General features: G+C 44.6%; 1 protein-coding gene across 1 annotated transcript in view; it reads right to left on the reverse strand.

Moving 5' to 3' along the window:
- The window catches only part of PHF20 (PHD finger protein 20), an 89,220-nt gene that overhangs the window by 49,523 nt on the left and 19,834 nt on the right, over positions 1–19,863 (reverse strand). Inside the window, exons 2-4 of the mRNA XM_058679765.1 lie at positions 15,576–15,690; positions 4,142–4,313; positions 1,801–1,885 (exon numbers count right to left, since the gene is read on the reverse strand). Coding sequence (XP_058535748.1) covers positions 1,801–1,885; positions 4,142–4,313; positions 15,576–15,658 — 340 coding nt within the window. The 5' untranslated portion in view covers positions 15,659–15,690. The remainder of the gene's footprint in view (positions 1–1,800; positions 1,886–4,141; positions 4,314–15,575; positions 15,691–19,863) is intronic.

Raw genomic sequence — 19,863 nt, forward strand, 5'->3', positions numbered from 1 at the left:
CTATCTTGAACAAACTCTTCTTTTTTTAATTCATAATGCCAGGCTCTGACCCCTGCAGATGGAAAGGTGCAAACAAGCAGCTTTCAAGCCTTTACTGCCTCCACCAAGGTGACCGCTCCCCCAGCTCCTAAGCCCCTCTTCCTCAACGCCTCCTCAGTCATTCTTCTATTCAGTACCACCTACACCCCCATGGGATGGAAGACCATCCCTCGAACAAACCTCCTCTCTCTGCTGCATCCTCCACCTGCAGTTACCTGTATTACAACCAAGGACTTTCACCTGACTAAAGGAAAATCACACCCCTACTGGCTACCAAGAGGAAAAACAGGACTTGCTCACCATAAAGCATCCAAAGAACTGAATAGGAAAGATTTATATGTTAAGAATAACACTTGGACTTCATCCTATATAATTTCAAAAGCCAGTAAGAAACTTAATCTTGAAACAAGAATCAGAAAAAGCACACTAGGTTTAAGGACTGAAACAATTTACTCATAGGTAAGCTGGGATGCCCATTTGAGAAGATCCCCACGTCCCATGTCAGTGCGTCTGGGTCGGAGTCCTAGGCAGCAGTATGGCTCAAGCACATGGCTTCCTGTCACCCAGGTGGAAGGCTGGGATTAAGATCCAATGCCCTGGAACTATGGCAGCCATTTGAGGAGTGAAACAATAAAGGAAGCACCGTCTCTCTCTCTCTCACACACACAAATAAGCAAATATGAAAGCCTACCCATAAAATAAGTTTTCTAGCTTAACATGGTAAATAAGAAAACTAGTAAATTATTTGGTTTTGAATATAAGCTCACAAAAGTAGCTTAGGGAAACAGGGGATCATCCAAAAAGACTCAGCCATGAAACCAAGGATCAAAAACTGCTTAGGTGGGAGGGGCGGGGGGAATCCCTCCCAGTGCATAAAAAAATGTGTCACATAATGCAATGAAATTAATAAAATAAAAAAAATCCAATTAAAAAAAACTGCTTAGGCAACTCAGAGGATACATCTCTGCTTTTCAAGTTATTTCTTGACAGTTTCAACCACTATCAGACAAAATTTAGTCAGCTTAACATTTAGTAGGGCACCAAATACATACCTAAATAATACCTACAAACCCAATACAGTCTGTCACCACCCCTAATGGCAGCACCAAGAAGCCAGACAACCCTAAGCCCTCACATCCAAGATGGTGAACCACCGCAAACTTCCTAAGAGACACGTGCTAAATAGGTTTCCCTGAAACCAGAGTCTATTTTGTGATCACCAAGATCCTGACAATACATATCATCCTCAGAACCTTGCTCCAGCCTTCATGCTAGCAAAATGAGCTTCTGTGGGTCAAGGTCCCTGTCCTGTCTTCTCACGACTTGTAAACCAGCAAAGGTAACCAACTGAGTACTTTAAACCCCCAGCAGCCTGGATGTGATGAACCACTCTCAGCCTCTCCACATCCACAAAGCACATTTTGAACTGATCCTAATTCATCTAAAACATGAACATGTAAAAAGAACATTAGGGGTTTTATGTAATCGGTTACACAATGCTCTCCTAGACAGCAAAAACCTGCAAATATCCCAGAATGCTAGCCAAGCTATCACTGTTTTAGAAAACAATGAAAGAAACTCAGGGCCAAGAGTCAAGTACACCCTTTGTTCCAGCTTTTCTTTTTGTTTCTAATCTCTTCCTCATGCCTGACATGGTGATTAGCTTGAAGATACCTAGGAACAAATACTGAAAATACACTATCAAACTCTAATATCTCCACTAAGTTCAAAGTAAAAATAAGTACAACCCAAATGCCTTACCATCCTTGTTAACAGCAGTGACTTTGGCTGGGTAAAAACGGCAGTCAGACCAGCAAGCAAGAACTTGCTCGTTTATTTGAAATTCCTTAAAAAAAAAAAAAAAAATTCTGTTAGAAAATGGATTTTACAGAACATACACTGTAACAGAATTCACCCAAGAGGTTAGGATGGGAAGAAAGGGAGGAAGATGCTGAAAGGGAGGAAGATGTTTCTGCTGTCTCACACAGGACCAGAACAATGGGCTGGGACACAAGGCCTCACCAAGCTGGAGAACTCTGACACAGCACAGCCCTGGGGATAACCCAACCCTACACAGGATGCACAGTGAAAGCAAGCCCAGAAACCAGCACCACCAAAGGACAGAGCGGTAGAGAAGCTGGTGGGGATGAGGCCGGCTCATCTCCTGGGAAGCAGCATTTACAACACCCACAATTTTAAGATCTTGTGCCAAGGGAGACTCTCATTCACTTTTTTAAATTTAGCTCCTTATTTGAAAAGTAGAGTTACAGAGAATATGAAAAAGACACATGGTGGGGATGTGTAGATGAGAGAGAGAGAGAGATCTTCCATTTGATTGTTTACTCCTCAAATGGCTGCAATGGCCAAAGCCAGGAGCCCTCCAGGTGTCCTTTTTGGGTGGCAGCGCTGAAATGCGAATGTTCAGCAAGATTTCAAGCTCCCCAGTCAAGGTTAAAACCCAAGGCTGAGTCAAAACTAAAACCAGTAAGAATACCAGAGGTCTCAATGCTTGTTTCTAAAAGGCTAAAACCAGGGAGAGGCATTTGGCACAGCGGTGAAGACACCACTTCAGCCGCCCACATCCCCTGTCGGGTGACTGGGTGCAACTCCCTGCTCTGCTCCCGATGCCAGCTCCCTGCTACTGAGCGCCCTGGGAAGCAGCTGGTGATGGTCCCTGATGCCCTCAAAGGAGGCTCAGGTGGAGCTTTAGGCTGGAGAGTGAACCAGTGAACAGAAGAGCTGACTTGGCCCTTCTGTAAGAGATGACTTGGCCCTTCAAGTAAAAACAAAAATCCTTTCAGCAAACTTACATCATTTAGATTTCAGTAAAAGCTCAAGGCACAGTGAAGAAATTTAGAGAGCAGGAATCTGTTCAACTATTTCTTCAATGATACAGAAGACTTTGTATATGACAGGGTCAGTCAACGCTGTGGCAAAGTGGATACAGCCACCAACTGCAATTCCAGCATCCCATGGTGGTGCCAGGTGCTGTCCTGGCTGCTCCACTTCTGACTACCTCCCTACGAATAGCTTGGGAAAAGTTTAAGCCCCCACCACGCTCATGGATGAAGTTCCTGGTTCCTGGTTTTGCCCTACTCTAGCATTGGCCATTGCAGTCGTCTGGGGGGTGAACCAACAGAAGAAAGATCTCTTAAAAAAATACATATATATATATGCACAAAACCCTGATTTTCTAAATAAATAAATAAATAAATAAATCTTTAAAAAAAGAAAACACAAGATTTTGTATATGAAACCAATATAGTGTTTCACATGGAATGATTACTTAGTAAATGGTCTAGCCCTTTACAATTCCTATAATACTAGACACAATGGGTCTAAACTCAAGCATTCAATTACTTAATCAACAATTATTTTTTAAAGACCTACTAGGGGTTAGGCAGTGTGCTGGAAACTAGGAACAGCAATTTCTTTTTCTTTTTTCTTTTTTTTTAATTGTTTTTTGTGTTTTGTTTGTTTTTAAGATTTATTTATTTTTATTGGAAAGGCAGAGAGACAGAGAGAAGAAGAGACAGAGAGGAAGATCTTCCATTCGATGGCTCACTCCCCAAGTGACCACAACGGCTGGAGTTGAGCCAATCCAAAGCCAAAAGCCAGGAGCTCTTCCGGGTCTCCCACGTGGGTGCAGGGTCCCAAGGCTTTGGACCGTCCTCAACTGCTTTCCCAGGCCACAAGCGGGGAGCTGGATGGGAAGCAGGGCCACTGAGATTAGAACCGGCACCCATATAAGATCCCAGGCATGCAAGGCAAAGACTTTAACCACTATGCTATCGTGCCGGGCCCTGTTTGTTTTTACATACCAATTTCTTAAGAGATTAATAAGGTTGTGGTTCATTGTTAAGCAGTCTTAACCAAATTAGTTTAGTTTATGAGCTATAATATCAATCTCATCATTCAGACAGAGAAGAATTGGGTCTCGCCAAGAGCCCAGGTCCACCAAGATTTCAGGGTCACAACTGTGGGCTGAACAAAGTTGGGCTCCAAGAGGCACCTGTCTCCACATCCAACACCAAAAGCTGAATGCCAGCTGTCTAACGGCTGGCCCCACTCAATGTAGAACAGCCCAGATTTGTTAACTCACAGAAGATCCATCCTCTTCATGTAAGCCCTCCTTCCTCAGCTGTATTTTCTCTAACGGACGTAAATAGGGACTGTCCCAGCAGAACCACTCATCATAACGATGATTCCAACGCTTGAAATGGATGAGCACTTTTCCTTCTTCGTAGTCAATGTCTTCTATGTGAGCTGGGTACCTGAGTCAGAAAACAAAATTCAAAATCCCTTTAACACCACCCAGAAATATCCAGAATGGTATGCTTGCACATCTCTTCGCAACAGAGCAGATCCAGCCAAGTATCACAGGCCTACCACTTAGAAACTATGTAACCAGATCTACTAACAAAGCAGAAAGGATAACAGACATACAGTTGAAATGCCAACTTGGGCATTTCTTACTTTATAAACTATTCCACTAATCTTTCAGAGGGTGAGTGTTCGCTCTAAGAGTTAAGATAACAGATGGTATGCCTGCATTCCATATACGAATGACGAGAGTCAAGAACTGGCTCTGACTCCTGACTCCTGCTTCCTACGCATGCATCATCTCTGGAGCAGCAGCGATGATGACACCAAGGTTTGTTTCCAGCCACCCTCATGAAATACTCAAGTTGACTTCCTGGTGCCCAGCTTTGGACCCGCCTATCACAGCTATTATAAGCATTTTGGGACTGAGCCAGTGGATGAAGAGTTCTCTCCCCCACCACCCGTTCTCTAAAATAAACAAATAATTTAAAAACAAATTAACCTTTCAGAGTCTATATCCTCAAGTAAAGCACAGGAAGCATACATGACCGCGGTACAGCACACATGCGATGATATATACAAAAGATGTGAGCATGTGAAAGGCACGAACTGCAAGTAGTCGGGTCCTTGCCTTCCAGCTGGGAGACGTGGATTGAGTTCTGGCTGCCAGCATTGGCCTGGCGCCATCTCAGCTATGGCCAGCATTGAGGGAACAGAAATGAATGCTAATGTGCACTTATCTCTCTCTCTCTCTCTCTCTCTCTCTTCCTACCTTTAAATTTCAAAAGTCAAGAACATTCAGTAAATTAGAACGACCCTATGACTCAGATTGTGTCACAATCTCAATCTCAAGCACCCTGTAATCATATTATAATGGACTACCTCATAGCTGCTACAAAAACCAAGAAGAGGGGCTGGTGGTGTGGCACAACATATCAAGCTACTTCCCACAGTGCCGGCACACAAAATGGGTGTTCGTTCATGTCCTGGCTGTTCCACTTCTGATCCAGCTCCCTGCTAATCCTCCTGGGAAAGCATTAGAAGACAGTCAAATTGCCTGGGACCTACCGTAGGAGACCTGGAAGAAGTTCCTGGCTCCTGACTTCAGCACGGCCCAGGTCTAGCCATTACAGCTTTCTGTGAAGTGAAGCAGCAGATGGAAGACCTCTCTGTCTGCCTGTCTCTATAATTTTACTTTTCAAATAAATCTTTTTATAAAAATTATCCTGTATGTCATAATAGGGAATGTTCTCCCACAGTGTACTATTAAATTACGCACAACACTGTGTATGCTAAAACAATACTGACTTTTAAAACAAGATGGAAAAACAATAGGCATTTACAAATTCCAGTATATACTCATGAAGGGTCTGGAAGGATATGCAAGAAACTAAAAATGGGTACCTGTGGAAAGGTTATTTGTCAATTCAATACATGGATCCCTCAACCTCCATTCCACCCTCTTTCCAGACTGAATTAAGGAAACCAACAACATGGTTAGTGGCTAGACCCACACTGGTCAGGACTTCTCGAACTCTCAACAGATTCTGACTGACTAGGCCAAGCCAAGGCCTAAAAAGCTCCCAGGAGATACTGATGCTGCTGGTCTACAACAAACAAGAGTCACAACTCCTTGAGTGCCACAACTACAGTATAAGTGATGTCAGAGCTCCATCCGGCTCCACCTGCTAATGCTAAGGCACAGTCACCCTGAGTTCTACACCTTGAGTCCTTCCAGAAACTGTCTCCATGCTAAGTCTTTTTGTAGTTAAAATATCCACACTGGTTTCCATTTCCAGCATTCAAAGCTTAATGATACAAGAACACTGGGGGGGTGGATGAAGCTCAAAGTAACGAGATTTTTACAGCATCACTTTTAATACCTTCAAATTTTCAACCACACAAATGTTTTGCTCATTCTAAAAATAAATAAAAAGATTTTTAAAAACCTATGTTTTATGCAATAGTCTTTAAAATATAACCTATCAGATCACTAGCTCTGGACTGAGAAAGTTTAGGTTCTATACTCTCTCCCTACAACTTGGATTTGCACAATTTCCTTTCATTCTTTTTTTTTTTTCAAACATCTACTGAACATAAACACCATATTTTTCCTTTCATACAGCACGATTACCAGTTCCAAATTAGCTGAGCAATTATTAGGACTGTCAATTGCCACGATCAAACTCAAATAGAAAAAAAAAAAAAAAGAAAGAAAGAAATGCCATGCAATATACAAATCACTAACAGACCTCTGGCGTAATCAGCAAGTTTCACTATTTTATTAAAATCACATAAATGAGTTGACAAAAGTACACAATTGAAAGACATCACTGGCTTACTATAATTCACAGTGAAGTACACCCACAGAGGACTTCTGGGTGCGGCAGAGATTATCAGGGACAGATGTTTCCAATCAATAGCTTAGGCCAGTCATACTTAACTCCCCTTTTCATTCTTGTATTTAGCACCTAGTATAGTGTTATCCTTCCTAAAGGAATAGACTTGCCTTCTTTATCTGTACAAGGGTCCTCTTCAATCCTACATTAGCCCCACACTCTTACAGCAGTTAGCCTGGCCTTAACCCATCACAACACCTTGCACACACCAGGCACTCAACCAGCGCTCACCAAGTGAATCCTGCTCTCCTGTTCCCAAAGGAACTGGGTCATGCCAAGTGTTCACTTCCAGGATTCACAAACCATGATAGCTCATTCCACTATCAGAACCTCCTCTATCACTATCAGGATCCTCCACTATCAGCACCTCAGGCCAACACTGCTCACACAAGACCGACAAAGTACACTTTTCAAAAGTCCTAGTATGACACTATGCATATATTCACTGCTCAAACATATGAACAGAAGGAATAGACTGTCCTGAAACTAATCTTCCTACTCCAATCCAATGACGGCTGCTATAAATACAAGATTTCTTGACAGCAGACTGGCTAACCACATGATCTGCTGAATAGTGATAAAACTGGAGGAGACATGAAAAGAATTCCCAAAACATAATCTTCTCTGTAAAAAGGGGAGAAAGAGACGATATCTTGATCAAACACCTCTTGCCCCTCATTCATCCACCCAATCAGAAGCTAGTGAAAATATTTCTTAAGCTTTATTTTTTACTTGAAAGGCAGAGTGTGAAAAAGAGAGTAATCTTCCATTGCCTGGCTGTCTCCCAAAAGCCATAAGAACCGAGGCTATACCAGTAAACGCCAGTATCCACATGAGTGACAAGGGGACATGATCTGCTGGAAGCTTGGTTTATGCTTGCAATGAAAGAATCTTAACTGAATTTGATCTGTAATACTGCAACAAGGTAGAGGAATCCACCATGGGAGCAGGGTAGAGGGAGGGGTTAGGGGAATCCCAGAACCTATGAAACTGTGTCATATAATACAATGTGATTAATAATAATAATAATAAAAAGAAAACAAAGGCAGGACTTGATACTGATCATTGTAAGGTGGAATCTGGAAACACATTTGAGCAGACATTAAATATCAAACTGGGAGAGGCGCGGTATCCCAGCAGCTACAGTCCTCGCCTTCAAAGTGTCAGGATTCCATATAAGCACCGGTTCTCAAAGTGTCAGGATCCCATATGGGTACCGGTTCTCAAAGTGTCAGGATCCCATATGGGCACCGGTTCTAATCCCAGCAGCTCCACTTCCCATCCAGCTCCCTGCTTGTGGCCTGGGAAAGCAGTCGAGGACGGCCCAAAGCCTTGGGACCCTGCACCCAGAAGAAGATCCTCATGCAGCTCCAGCCATTGTGGTCATTTGGGGAGTAAATCATCAAATAGAAGATCTTCCTCTTTGTCTCTCCTCCTCTCTATATATCTGACTTTGCAATAAAAATTAATAATAACTTTTTTTAAATCTAAAAGAAATAAACAAAACAAACAAAACAAACTGTTGTAGTACATAAAGTTATGTTGCTGCTTGTGGGGCCATATGGGAACCCATTCAAGTCCTGGCTGTTCCACTCCGATCCCACTCCCAGCTAATGTGCCTGGGAAAGCAGCAGAAAATGGCCTTACATGGGACTGTGCAGCCACATGGGAAGCGAGCCCAGTGGAAAACCTCGCTCTTTGTATGTCTCCTCTGTTACTCTGCCTTTCAAAATAATAGGGCCTGGTGCAGCAGGCTGGTGGCTAAAGCCCTGGCTTTGCACACGCCAGGATCCTGGCATCCCCGCTTCCCATCCAGCTCTCTCCTTGTGGCCTGGGGAAAGCCAGTAGAGAATGGCCCAGAGCCTTGGGACCCTGCACCGGCGTGGCAGACCAGAAAAGGCACCTTGTTCCTGGCTTCAGATAGGCTCATCTCCAGCCATTGTGGCCACTTGGAGAGTGAATCAGCAGATGGAAGATCTTCCTTTCTGTCTCTCTTCCTCTCTGTATATCTGACTTTTTATTGGCTTTACAATAAAAATAAATAAAATACTTTTAAAAATAAATAATAATAAATCTTAGTGAAAAAATTGTTAACTTGGAGCAGATATTAATGCACATAATGATCACCAAGACAAAATAACATTAGTCACTAAAACACTTTCTTTCAAAGTCCAAAAAGCATTTTTAGTGTTTTTACTGATCTAAACTAGATCAGAGTAGCTAATGTCAAATGAAAAGGCAAAAGGAGAATAAAAAGCAGAAAAATCATCAAACCAAAATTAAACATTTTCTGCATACTCACCCTAGGCCAGAAAGCTATGCTAGGGTTTAGAAACACAGAACCAAACCTGCGACTGAACCAAACACAAAACCAATATCTGAGACTGAGGCAGCACAGAGAGAGAGACACCCTGTTACTAGACGGTCAGCCAGACCTTTCTATTGATCAAAAATACCACCAATTTCCCGCACCTAGTTATGTTTCCTTTAACTGCAACAGCTCCCTGCACCCATGATTTCCAGTCGACATCCTCACCTTCAGGCTGCCTGGTCCCTGATTATGTCGTTTCAAGCCGACCCCATCTCCGGCCAGTCAGTGTCAGTGTCCTGCTCATTTCCATCACAGAATTTACATCGATCTGCACTCATTTCATTGGTTTCTCTATTTGTTTATTTCTGCCTCACCTACTACCGTCTTTTCATGAGAAATAAACATGTTTCCACAGGTACAAACAACTTCAGTCAGCTGTGCCAAGTATGCACAAAGACGACTTGTCAGGGTAGGACATGGCAGAAAGGAGAAGTCAGAGGAGGGCTTGGACACCCTCCCAAGGCCACTCAAAGGAACAGGAGTCCCGGACACCAGTGCTGCAAGATGCAGCATGAAGTGGTTCGGGGGAACAGTCCTGGAGGATGTGACAGGACCAAGCAGGAGTGAACAGAAACTGCAGAATCAGGCAAGAACACCGTGCAGTGCAATGACCTATGGGAACGCTTCCAAGAGCAAAAACCCCTTGGTGTGATGGAGCACAGAACTGGCACGTCCCGAGGTCTCCAGCAGGAATGTTTCACTGTGCTTTTCCAGAATAATGATTGTATTAATACTTCCCGGCTGGTGTGCACACAATAAATAACATGGATATGCAAAATGACCACTGTCATTATCAACTAGGAAAAAACCCAACTGGGTCCATCTCGAAGACTCAGGGGCTAAAGTCTTTGCCTTGCATGCACCGGGATCCTATATGGATGCTGGTTCATGTCCCAGCTGCTCCACTTTCCATAGAGCTCCCTGCTTGAGACCTGGGAAAGCAGTAAAGGATGGCCCAAAGCCTTGGGATTCTGCACATGTGTGTGAGACCCTGAAGAAGTTCCTGGCTCCTGGCTTCAGACTGGCTCAGCTCCAGCAATTGCAGCCACTTAGCGAATGAAACAGCAGACATATCTTTCCCTCTCTCTCCTTTTCTTCGTAAACCTTTCAAATAAAAATAAATAGTTTAAAAAAAAAAGAACCTTAGTATGTGTCTGCAGTTACTCTTGCATTGCATAACAGCTCTCAAACAGCAGGTGCAGTGGCTTTAAGATATGTCTGTAAATTTAATTGTCATTCCTTCAAGAGGCGGGGTCTACTATTATTGTCCCCTTGGATGGGACCTCATTTCTAGCAAACAGAGCAGGAGGAAGCAATGCTGTTGGATATCCTAAATTGGCTCATAAAGTACACTGCTTCAACTCCCTTCTGGGTAGATACACAAAGGGACAGGAAGGAAAAGCAACGCGAGGGGCTGGCACATGAGTGTCTAGCACTTTCTACCCATCTAACTTTGGTCACTTCCTTAACTGTCCTATGCCCCTGCTGCCTCATATGTAAGGTAAGAATTAACAGAAGTATCCATGTCATAGTGTTGTGAAGATTAAATAAAGTATAACAGACAAAGCTACCAGATTTGTACCTAGTACACAGCAAATCACTCAGTAAATGTGAGACAGAAGCATGAGAACATATGATTAACTTTTCGTAGCCAAAGACAAGTAGCCCACTCATTTCCAAACTTCCTATAGGGATCTGTTTGGTTCTTCTTCCTTCCACGTATCTTAGCGTAATAATTCCCAACTCACAACAAACATTCAACACCTGTGCATGGAAAGCTCAGAAAAGAAAGACATGAAAGTAAAAAAAGAAGACTGAAAGTAGGCCTTTGACCTGGCAATGGAGATATTAGTTGCAATGCACTGGAGTGCTACATTACGTTCCCAGCCCCAGCCCAATTCTAGCTCTCCCACTAAAACAGATCCCGGGAGGCAGGAGTGGTGCCTCAAGTAATTAAATCCCTTCCACCCACAGGAAAGACCTGGACTGAATCCCCAGCTCCTGGCTCCAATCATGACCTACCTGGGCCAAGTTTGGCCCCATCCTTTTTATGCACACAGGGCATAAACCAGCACACAGTAGCTCACTGTCTCCCTGACACTCAACTAAATTAAGTAAGAAAAAAAAAATCCCTATCCCTTCTAAAAAATGGTAAAACATGTAAGAACCAGAAACACAAATACATTTAATACAAATAACCGCAAAGAAAAAGAAATACAAGAGTCTGACACCAGTATCCCATATGGGCCTATATGGGTGTCCATTCAAATCCCAGTAGCTTCACTTCCAATCCAGCTCCCAGCTTACGACCTGGAAAAGTAGCAGGTGATGGCTCAGGTCCTTAGGCCACTGCACCCACATGGAAGACCCAGGAGAAGCTCCTAGCTTCTGATGGACCCAGTTTCAGCTGTTGCGGCCATTTGAGCAGTGAACCAGAGAATGAAAGATCTCTATCTCTCTTTGTCTCTCTGTAACTCTGCCTTTCAAATAAAAACACTTTTTAAAAATAATCTTTTAAATAGGGCCTAGTGCAGTAAAGTCATCACCTTGCACACACCGGGATACCAGATGGGAACCAGTTCATGCCCCGGCAGCCCTGCTTCCCATCCAGCCACCTGCTTGTGGCCTGGGAAAGCAGTTGAGGACAGCTCAAAGCTTTGGAACCCTGCACCCACATAACAGAACCAAAAGAAGCTCCTTGCTCCTGGCTTCGGATCGGCTCAGCTCTGGCTGTTAGGGTCAGTTGGGGAGTGAATCATTGGACGGAAGATCTTCCTCTCTGTCTCTCCTTCTCTGTATATCTGACTTTGCAATAAAAAAAATTAATAAATCTTTTAAAAAAGAAATAAATTTTAAAATAGTAAATAAAAGTTTCTTTAAAGATTCATTTATTTACTTGAAAGGCAAAGTTACACAAAGGGAGGTATGGAAACAGAAATTGATCTTTCAGCTGCTGGTTCACTTCCCAAATGACCACAATAGTCAGGACTGGGCCAGGATGAAGCCAAGAGCTTCATCCTAGGGCCCGGCAGCGTGGCCTAGTGGCTAAAGTCCTCGCCTTGAACGCCCCGGGATCCCATATGGCCGCCGGTTCTAATCCCGGCAGCTCCATTTCCCATCCAGCTCCCTGCCTGTGGCCTGGGAAAGCAGTCGAGACGGCCCAATGCATTGGGACCCTGCACCCGCGTGGGAGACCTAGAAGAGGTTCCTGGTTCCCGGCATCAGATCGGCACGCACCATTGCGGCTCACTTGGGGAGTGAATCATCCTATGGAAGATCTTCCTCTCTGTCTCTCCTCCTTTCTGTATATCTGACTTTGTAATAAAAATAAATCTTTACAAAAAAAAAAACAGCGTCATCCTAGTTTCCCATGTGGGTGCAGGAGTCCAAGCACATGGGCCATCCTCTGCTGCTTTTCCAGGTGCATTAGCAGGGAGCTGGATTGGAAGTGGAGTTGTCAGGCCTCAAATCAGTGCCATATAGGATGCCAGTACTGTAGGTGGCAGCTTCATCTGCTGTACAATAGCAACGGCCCCTAGATTCTTATCAAATACTCCACAGCCTGCTTTGTGAGATGACATGAGGAAAAACCACACTGAGATAAGGGACATTGGGAAGCAATGAGGGAGGCAAGGAGGAGGAAAAGAGAAAGAGAAGGAGAGAAGACAAAGAGGAAAACTTGAAAAAAAGGAAGAAGAAAACAACAGGAGGGGTGGGCAGGCACCGATCACTGCCAGCAGAGAATCTGGGACCCAGCGCCGTGGCCTAGCGGCTAAAGTCCTCACCTTGAACGCCCCGGGATCCCATATGGCCGCCGGTTCTAATCCCGGCAGCTCCACTTCCCATCCAGCTCTCTGCTTGTGGCCTGGGAAAGCAGTTGAGGACGGCCTAATGCATTGGGACCCTGCACCCGCGTGGGAGACCCGGAAGAGGTTCCTGGTTCCCGGCATCGGATCGGCGCAGCACCGGCTGTTGCGATCACTTGGGGAGTGAATCATTGGACAGAAGATCTTCCTCTGTCTCTCCTCCTCTCTGTATATCTGACTTTGTAATAAAATAAATAAATCTTAAAAAAAAAAAGACTGGGGAAAAGTCCAGTCAGCCTAGATTGCAGTACTACCTGGAAAATGCAAGATCCAGGGTTGGAAGTGGGCCTTGTAGGGAAACTGTGGGCACCCCTCTGTTAGGTTGCAGCTCCCACCGGTTAAGTATGAAAACCAGAGCTGGAGACAGGCCTACCTAGACAGGTAGTAGCACGCAACAGCATAAGGGTAGGCTGCATAGTGAGGTCAATCAGGCTGAGCTAGGATGCAGCACCCACTGATGTATACAAGAGCAGAATGGGATGCGGGACACACTGGACCAGTCTGCTGCATACACCAGCATGCACAAGAATCAAAGCTGGAGGCGGGCCTGGTGGGGATTATTGAGGATGGCCCCAACCAGGCTGCAGTTCTTGCTAGTGTGCATGAAGGTCGAGAGTGTGGTAGGCAGGGTTGGGCTAGATCACAGCATCCACTGGCTTGCATATGGGATGGAGCTGGGGACAGAACTGATCCAGCAGCTACAACCAACAGTGTGAGTGTAGGCTGATGTGGGTGACAAACTGAGATGGATTCTACATTGGCTTGCACATACAGGAGTCAGGTGTGAGGTCACCCGAAATGAGGTTTCTTTGGGGACCACCCCCAACTGGACCACTAAACTCAAAACTCTTAACCATGGGGAAAATCACAGATCTGTGGTCTAACCGCGGTATGCATGTGTCAGAACTGGGCCTCCTCAGTTGCTAAAGATGGAGCAAGGGGCGAATGGAGACTCTAAGGTGGACTATGTGAGTCAATGGACTATGGAAGGATTTTCTCATCCTTGAAGCAATGAAATCACCAGCATCTCAGAACTACTGAAACCACTTAAGTACACTTGGAACATGCTCCACCTCGGGGACCCTGGGATAATGCCAAGTGGCTGTCCCACATCCCCAAGTACTGATGCAGTCAGGATGCTGAGTGCAGCCCTTTCCTTCCCCCCCTCTTCCCCCAGACACAGGAAAAAGAAAAAGTAAAATTGGAAACAATTATCTCATCCACTTTCCTCTATTGCTCAACCCTTCCCACTCTAATCAGTGACCCGCAGGGGCAAAGCCTTCTCAGCTGTAAAAAGCAAAATTTTAAAATAAAAAAATAGAAATAAAATTAAAAACATTTAATATTGAAACGAAAGAAAGAGGGCCCGGCGGCATAGCCAAGCGGCTAAAATCCTCGCCTTGCACATGCCAGGATCCCATATGGGTGCCGTTTCTAATCCCAGCAGCTCCACTTCTCATCCAGCTCCCTGCTTGTGGCCTGGGAGGGCAGTCGAGGACGGCCCAAAGCTTTGGGACCCTGCACCCACGTGGGAGACCTGGAGGAAGTTTCTGGCTCCTGGCTCAGGATCGGCACAGCACCAGCCGTTGCGGTCACTTGGGGAGTGAATCATCGGATGGAAGATCTTCTTCTCTCTCTCTCCTCCTCTCTGTATATCTGATTTTGTAATAAAAATAAATAAATCTTTAAAAAAAAAGAAATGAAAGAAATAAATATAAGAGATAATAACACAGCCTTAAAGCAACTGTTTTCAAAGTATCTCAATACTAATAGCAGAGAATCATTTGCCCGTTTCTCTTCCTATACCCCAGAAACTGATCTACCTGCTCGATATAATTCCAAAAGGGTTAAATTCTTCCTGACAAACATTCAAAAGGTTGGAATTCTGAAAACCCCTCTCTCACCTGGAGTCCTGATTGATGACCAAACTCTAGGAGGACCTCAACCCCACAAAGCACTTGACAGTTTCCAAGACATTTCCCGCATACTCCATTTGATTGATACAAAGACTAATTCCATGAGATCAATATTACCAAGGCATCTATAGTTGAAGCCAATGTCGCAAGTCACAGGCAGTGACAGAGAGGGACAGCAATCCTTCAGCTTGTGGAATGCATCTTTCTGAAAGGGCCTGAGATATTTCAACCGCACAATACCACATTCAGAAAACAAAAGGGGCTGCTCACAACACAGGAGCCATCCAGTCCTAACTCTTATCTGCATCTTTTCATTCCTGATCTTTCCTCTCATCTTCAGACCAGCAGCCAAGATCAAGAGCAGCCACCATTAACCCTTTCCCTTCCTCAGACTCACTTGATTTGTTTCTCCCGTAATTCCTTCAGAAGGACAGGGGAAACAAGTATGAACAAGGGGTCACAGAATGGACACTCTGTCAGAGAGACCCTGCACCCAAGACGAAAGGAGGACATGCCCACGCTTCTAGACAAGTCTCCCTCCCTCATCCAAGAGTCAGAAAGCAGGAAAATACCAGACAAGCCTCGGCTACCACTTCATGTCAGTGCTGGCAAAAATCCTTTACTGAAGACCTTTAATAAACAGAAAAATGTTAAAAAATACCAGTTTTTTAAACGGTCCCGGGCTTCCAACTGGGCTCCCACTTCAAAGCTGATTCCTCGTCTGTTAGGTGGATGCTTTGTCATTTTCAGTCATCAACGGGGCTGCCTTTATTCTCCTGAAAAAGCCAATTAAATATTTATGAAACTTAGGCACAGTCTGCCCAGAGTGTAGCACCACTCCCTACACATAAAAAGCAAGCAGGCATTATTCCAACCGCAAAGCTCCAGGAAGCCCTGCCAGTGCTCTCTTTCATACCTGCCCTCACTCTAACACACATGTGTCCTCCACTGTTACTCCTCTTCTGTGCAGCAGCATCCTGCGGTCTCTGGGACTGCAAAGGACCCCTCCCTCAGCACAGGAATCCAAGGATTCCTGAGGGACACTCCTCAGAACATCAAAACACAAGCAAGGACTGCCACAATGGCTCAATTGGCTAATCCTCAGCCTAAACACCAGCATCCCATTTGGGTACCAGTTCTTGTCCTCGCTGTTCCACTTCCCATTCAGCTCTGTGCTTGCAGCTTGGGAAAGCAGTGGAGAATGGCTCAATGCCTTGGGAACCTACACCTGCATGGAAGACCCAAAAGGAGCTCCTGGCTCCTGGCTTCAGATCAGCTCAGCTCTGGCTGTTGTGGCCATCTGGGGGTAAACCAGTGGACAGAAGATCTGTCTCTCTGTAAATCTGCCTTTCCAACGAAAATAAGTAACACACATAGACACGCACGCAGTCTGCAGGTCAAATGTCATCATTTGCCACTGTATTTCACAAATATTTGTTCAAACTTTATAGGGAATATCAAGACCAAAAGTGACACAAAGTTCCCGTCCTCAAGAGCTTTCCGTCTATTAGAGGAAGGCAAAAATGGACAAATGAAATAACTACAAGCTGTCAATGCTAGGAATCTAAGAAAAGGTGAGACACTGATGCCTGACCCCACATTTGGAAGGCTCAACAAAAAAAATCCCTACTTAGATTTTCTTTGATCTAATCATATTTTCTACATATGTAGTACCTTTTGATAATGTGCATTAATGTTTTCCTAAGAAATCAACCACTTCAATCACATTTTCAATTTTATTAATACAGAGTAATATTGGCCCAACTGCCTCGGAATCTGCAGTCACCATTTGAATCTCACAAACTGTCCATCCTTGACGGTGTATCTCTTCTCCTCATTTGTCCTTTTTTTTTTTTTTTTTTCTCACTCATTTATTCTCTTGATTAAGCCTCTGGGTAATGCAACTGATAATAATGTATGATCAAAACTAAATAATGAGGGCTGGCATTAAAGCACGTTAGGCTGCGCTTGCAATGCCATATGGGTGCTAGTTCAACTCCCGCCTGCTCCAATCCAATCTGGCTCCCTGCTAAAGTGCGCAGGGAAGACAGTGGAAGATGGCCCAAGTACCTGGGACCCTGCTACCCATGTCGAAGACTCGGTGAAGCTTCTGCTCTTGATGTGGCCCAGCCATTTGGGGAGTGAACCAGTACTTGGAAGATATCTCCTTTTCTCCTTCTCTCTATAGTTCTGTCTTTCAAACAAAAAAATAAACAAATCTTAAAAAAAAAGTCATGGGCCACCACTGGATGCAGAAGACTAACACCATTTACAATGCTGTCATTCATGACAGAGTGCTCTACTTCTAACCCAGCTTCCTCCTAATGAAATGGGGAGATAAGCAGCTAATGCCCAAAGTACTTGGGCACCTGTCACCCATACGGGAGACCTGCAGCGCATGACTCGGCTTCAGGCTGGTTCAGTCCTACGAGCTAAACCTGACGATGGACAATATCTCTTTCTGGCATACTGCTTTTCAAAACAGTGAATAAAAATAAGCAAGCAAGTCCTTACTAAAAGACAACTAATAATGAAGACATTTTCAGGAGGAAAGATGCAATGAATTAGGCAAATTCTGATATAAGTGACTGCTGCCAAACAGCAATTCCTGGGATCACTGAGATGATCCAGGAACTCCTAAATGCAATCAGAAGGTCCTGTGGTTCTGACAGAGAGGTACACAATTTTACAATGAATGACCATGAAACATTTCAAGAAGTAAGGTACTAATATCTCACATGGAACATAAACCTTTATGAGTAATTTTGATAAGAAAACATTGCATGAAAGGCAGGATACAAAATTGCCACACATAAGGCCAGCACTATGACACAGCAAGTTAAGCTGTTATCTGCAACACTAGCAGACCTTACCAGCACCAGAGATCCCATACCAGCATTAGTTTCAGTCTGGCCTGCTCTATTTCCCATCCAGCTTCTAGCTAATGCACCTGGGAAAGCAGCAGGAGATGGTCCAAGTACTGGGCCACTGCCACCCACATGGGAGACCAGGATAAACTTGCTGTCAACTGGTTTCAGCTTGATGATTGCGGCAATGTGCGGAGTAGACTAGCAGATGGAAGATCTCTCCCTCTCTGTAATTTTGCCAAATGAATAAATATTTTGGAAAAATTGCATTCCTGCTTATGGCCTGGGAAAGCAGTTGAGGACAGCCCAAAGCCTTGGGACCCTGCACCCGTGTGGGAGACCCAGAAGAGACTCCTGGTTCCTGGCTTTGAATCGGTACAGCTCCAGCCACTACGGCCACTTGGGGAGTGAATCAACGGACAGAAGATGTTCCTTTCTGTATATCTGACTTTTCAATGAAAGTAAATCTTAAAACAAAACAACAAATCAAATGTAGGGGCCAACACCATGAGATAGCAAGCCAAGTCCCCACCAATGGCACCAACATCCCATATGGGTGGATCAACTCTCAGGTGATCCACTTACAACACAGTTCCCAGCCAATGTGCCTAGGAAGGCATCAAAACCCAAGAGTTTGGGCACCTGAACCCACATGGGAGACACAGATGAATCCCCTGGCTCCTGACTGGCCCACCTCTGGCCACTGCAACCATCTGGGGAGTGAGTCAGAAGATGGAGGACATTTCTGTCTCTTTTCTCTGTAACTCTGTCTTTCAAATAAAAATAAAATAAAATATAAAATAATACCTCATCTTTGCATTGTAACTACAAGGATCCTATATGGGCACCAGTTCATGTCCTGCCTGCTCTACTTCCCAACCAGCTCCCTGTTTGTGGCCTGGGAAAGCAATAGAAGACAGCCCAGGGCCTTGGGACCCTGTACTTGCATGGGAAACAAGGAGGAGGCTCATGGTCCCTGGCTTTGGATCAGCTCAACATCAGCCATTGCAGCCACCTGGAGAGTGAACCAGTGGACAGAGGATCTTTCTGTTCTCCTTCTTTCTATAAAATCCGACTCTAATAAAAATAACTAAAATCTTTTTTAAAAAGTTATCGTGGGCTCGGCAGTGTGGCCTAGTGGCTAAGGTCCTTGCAATGATCCCATATGGCCGCTGGTTCTAATCCCGGCAGCTCCACTTCCTCTCTATCTCTCCTCCTCTCAGTATATCTGACTTTGTAATAAAAATAAAATAAATCTTAAAAAAAAAAAAGTTATCATTCAGGTGACATGATACCTACCTCAGATATACAGAGAGGAGGAGAGACAAAGAGGAAGATCTTCCGTCTGATGACTCACTCCCCAAGCAGCCACAATGACCAGTGCTGCATCTATCTGAAGCCAGGAGCCAGAAGCCAGGAGTCAGGAGCTTCCTCCAGGTCTCCCACACGGGTGCAGGGTCCCAAAGCATTGGACCGTCCTCGACTGCCTTCCCAGGCCACAAGCAGGGAGCTGGATGGGAAGTAGAGCCGCCGGGACCAGAACCGGCGCCCACATGGGATCCCGGGGCGTTCAAGGCGAGGACTTTAGCTGCTAGGCCACGCCGTCGGGCCCAAAAAAAATAAATCTTTAAAAAAAAAAAAAAGAAGAAGAAGAAGAACAAGAAGAAAGCTGGATATAGCCACTAGAGCCTGGTCTCAAACCCAGGCACCCTGATACAAATAACAGGCTACATACCATCCCTGAAAACTTTTATTAAATAGAGACACAGAGACAGAAGCCATCAAAAGAGACAGAAATTAACAATTCTCATCCACCAGTTCACTACCTAAATAACCACAACTGGCACTGGACCAGACCAAAGCCACAAGGCAGGAATTCAAGCCAGCTCTTCCACACAAGTGGCATGGACTCTGTTACCTGAGCTGTGACAAAAACCTGTTATCCAGGCTGTGGGAGACCCAACTGGCAACTTAAGTACTAGGCCAAAGGTCTGAATGCTCCTGCAAATGTTGTAATACAAAATTTTAATTCTTACACTATCTCACTGGATCTGAACAAAACACCAATGATTCAATCTTTCC

Source organism: Ochotona princeps, chromosome 22 (genome assembly GCF_030435755.1).
Source record: "Ochotona princeps isolate mOchPri1 chromosome 22, mOchPri1.hap1, whole genome shotgun sequence".
NCBI lineage: Eukaryota > Metazoa > Chordata > Mammalia > Lagomorpha > Ochotonidae > Ochotona > Ochotona princeps.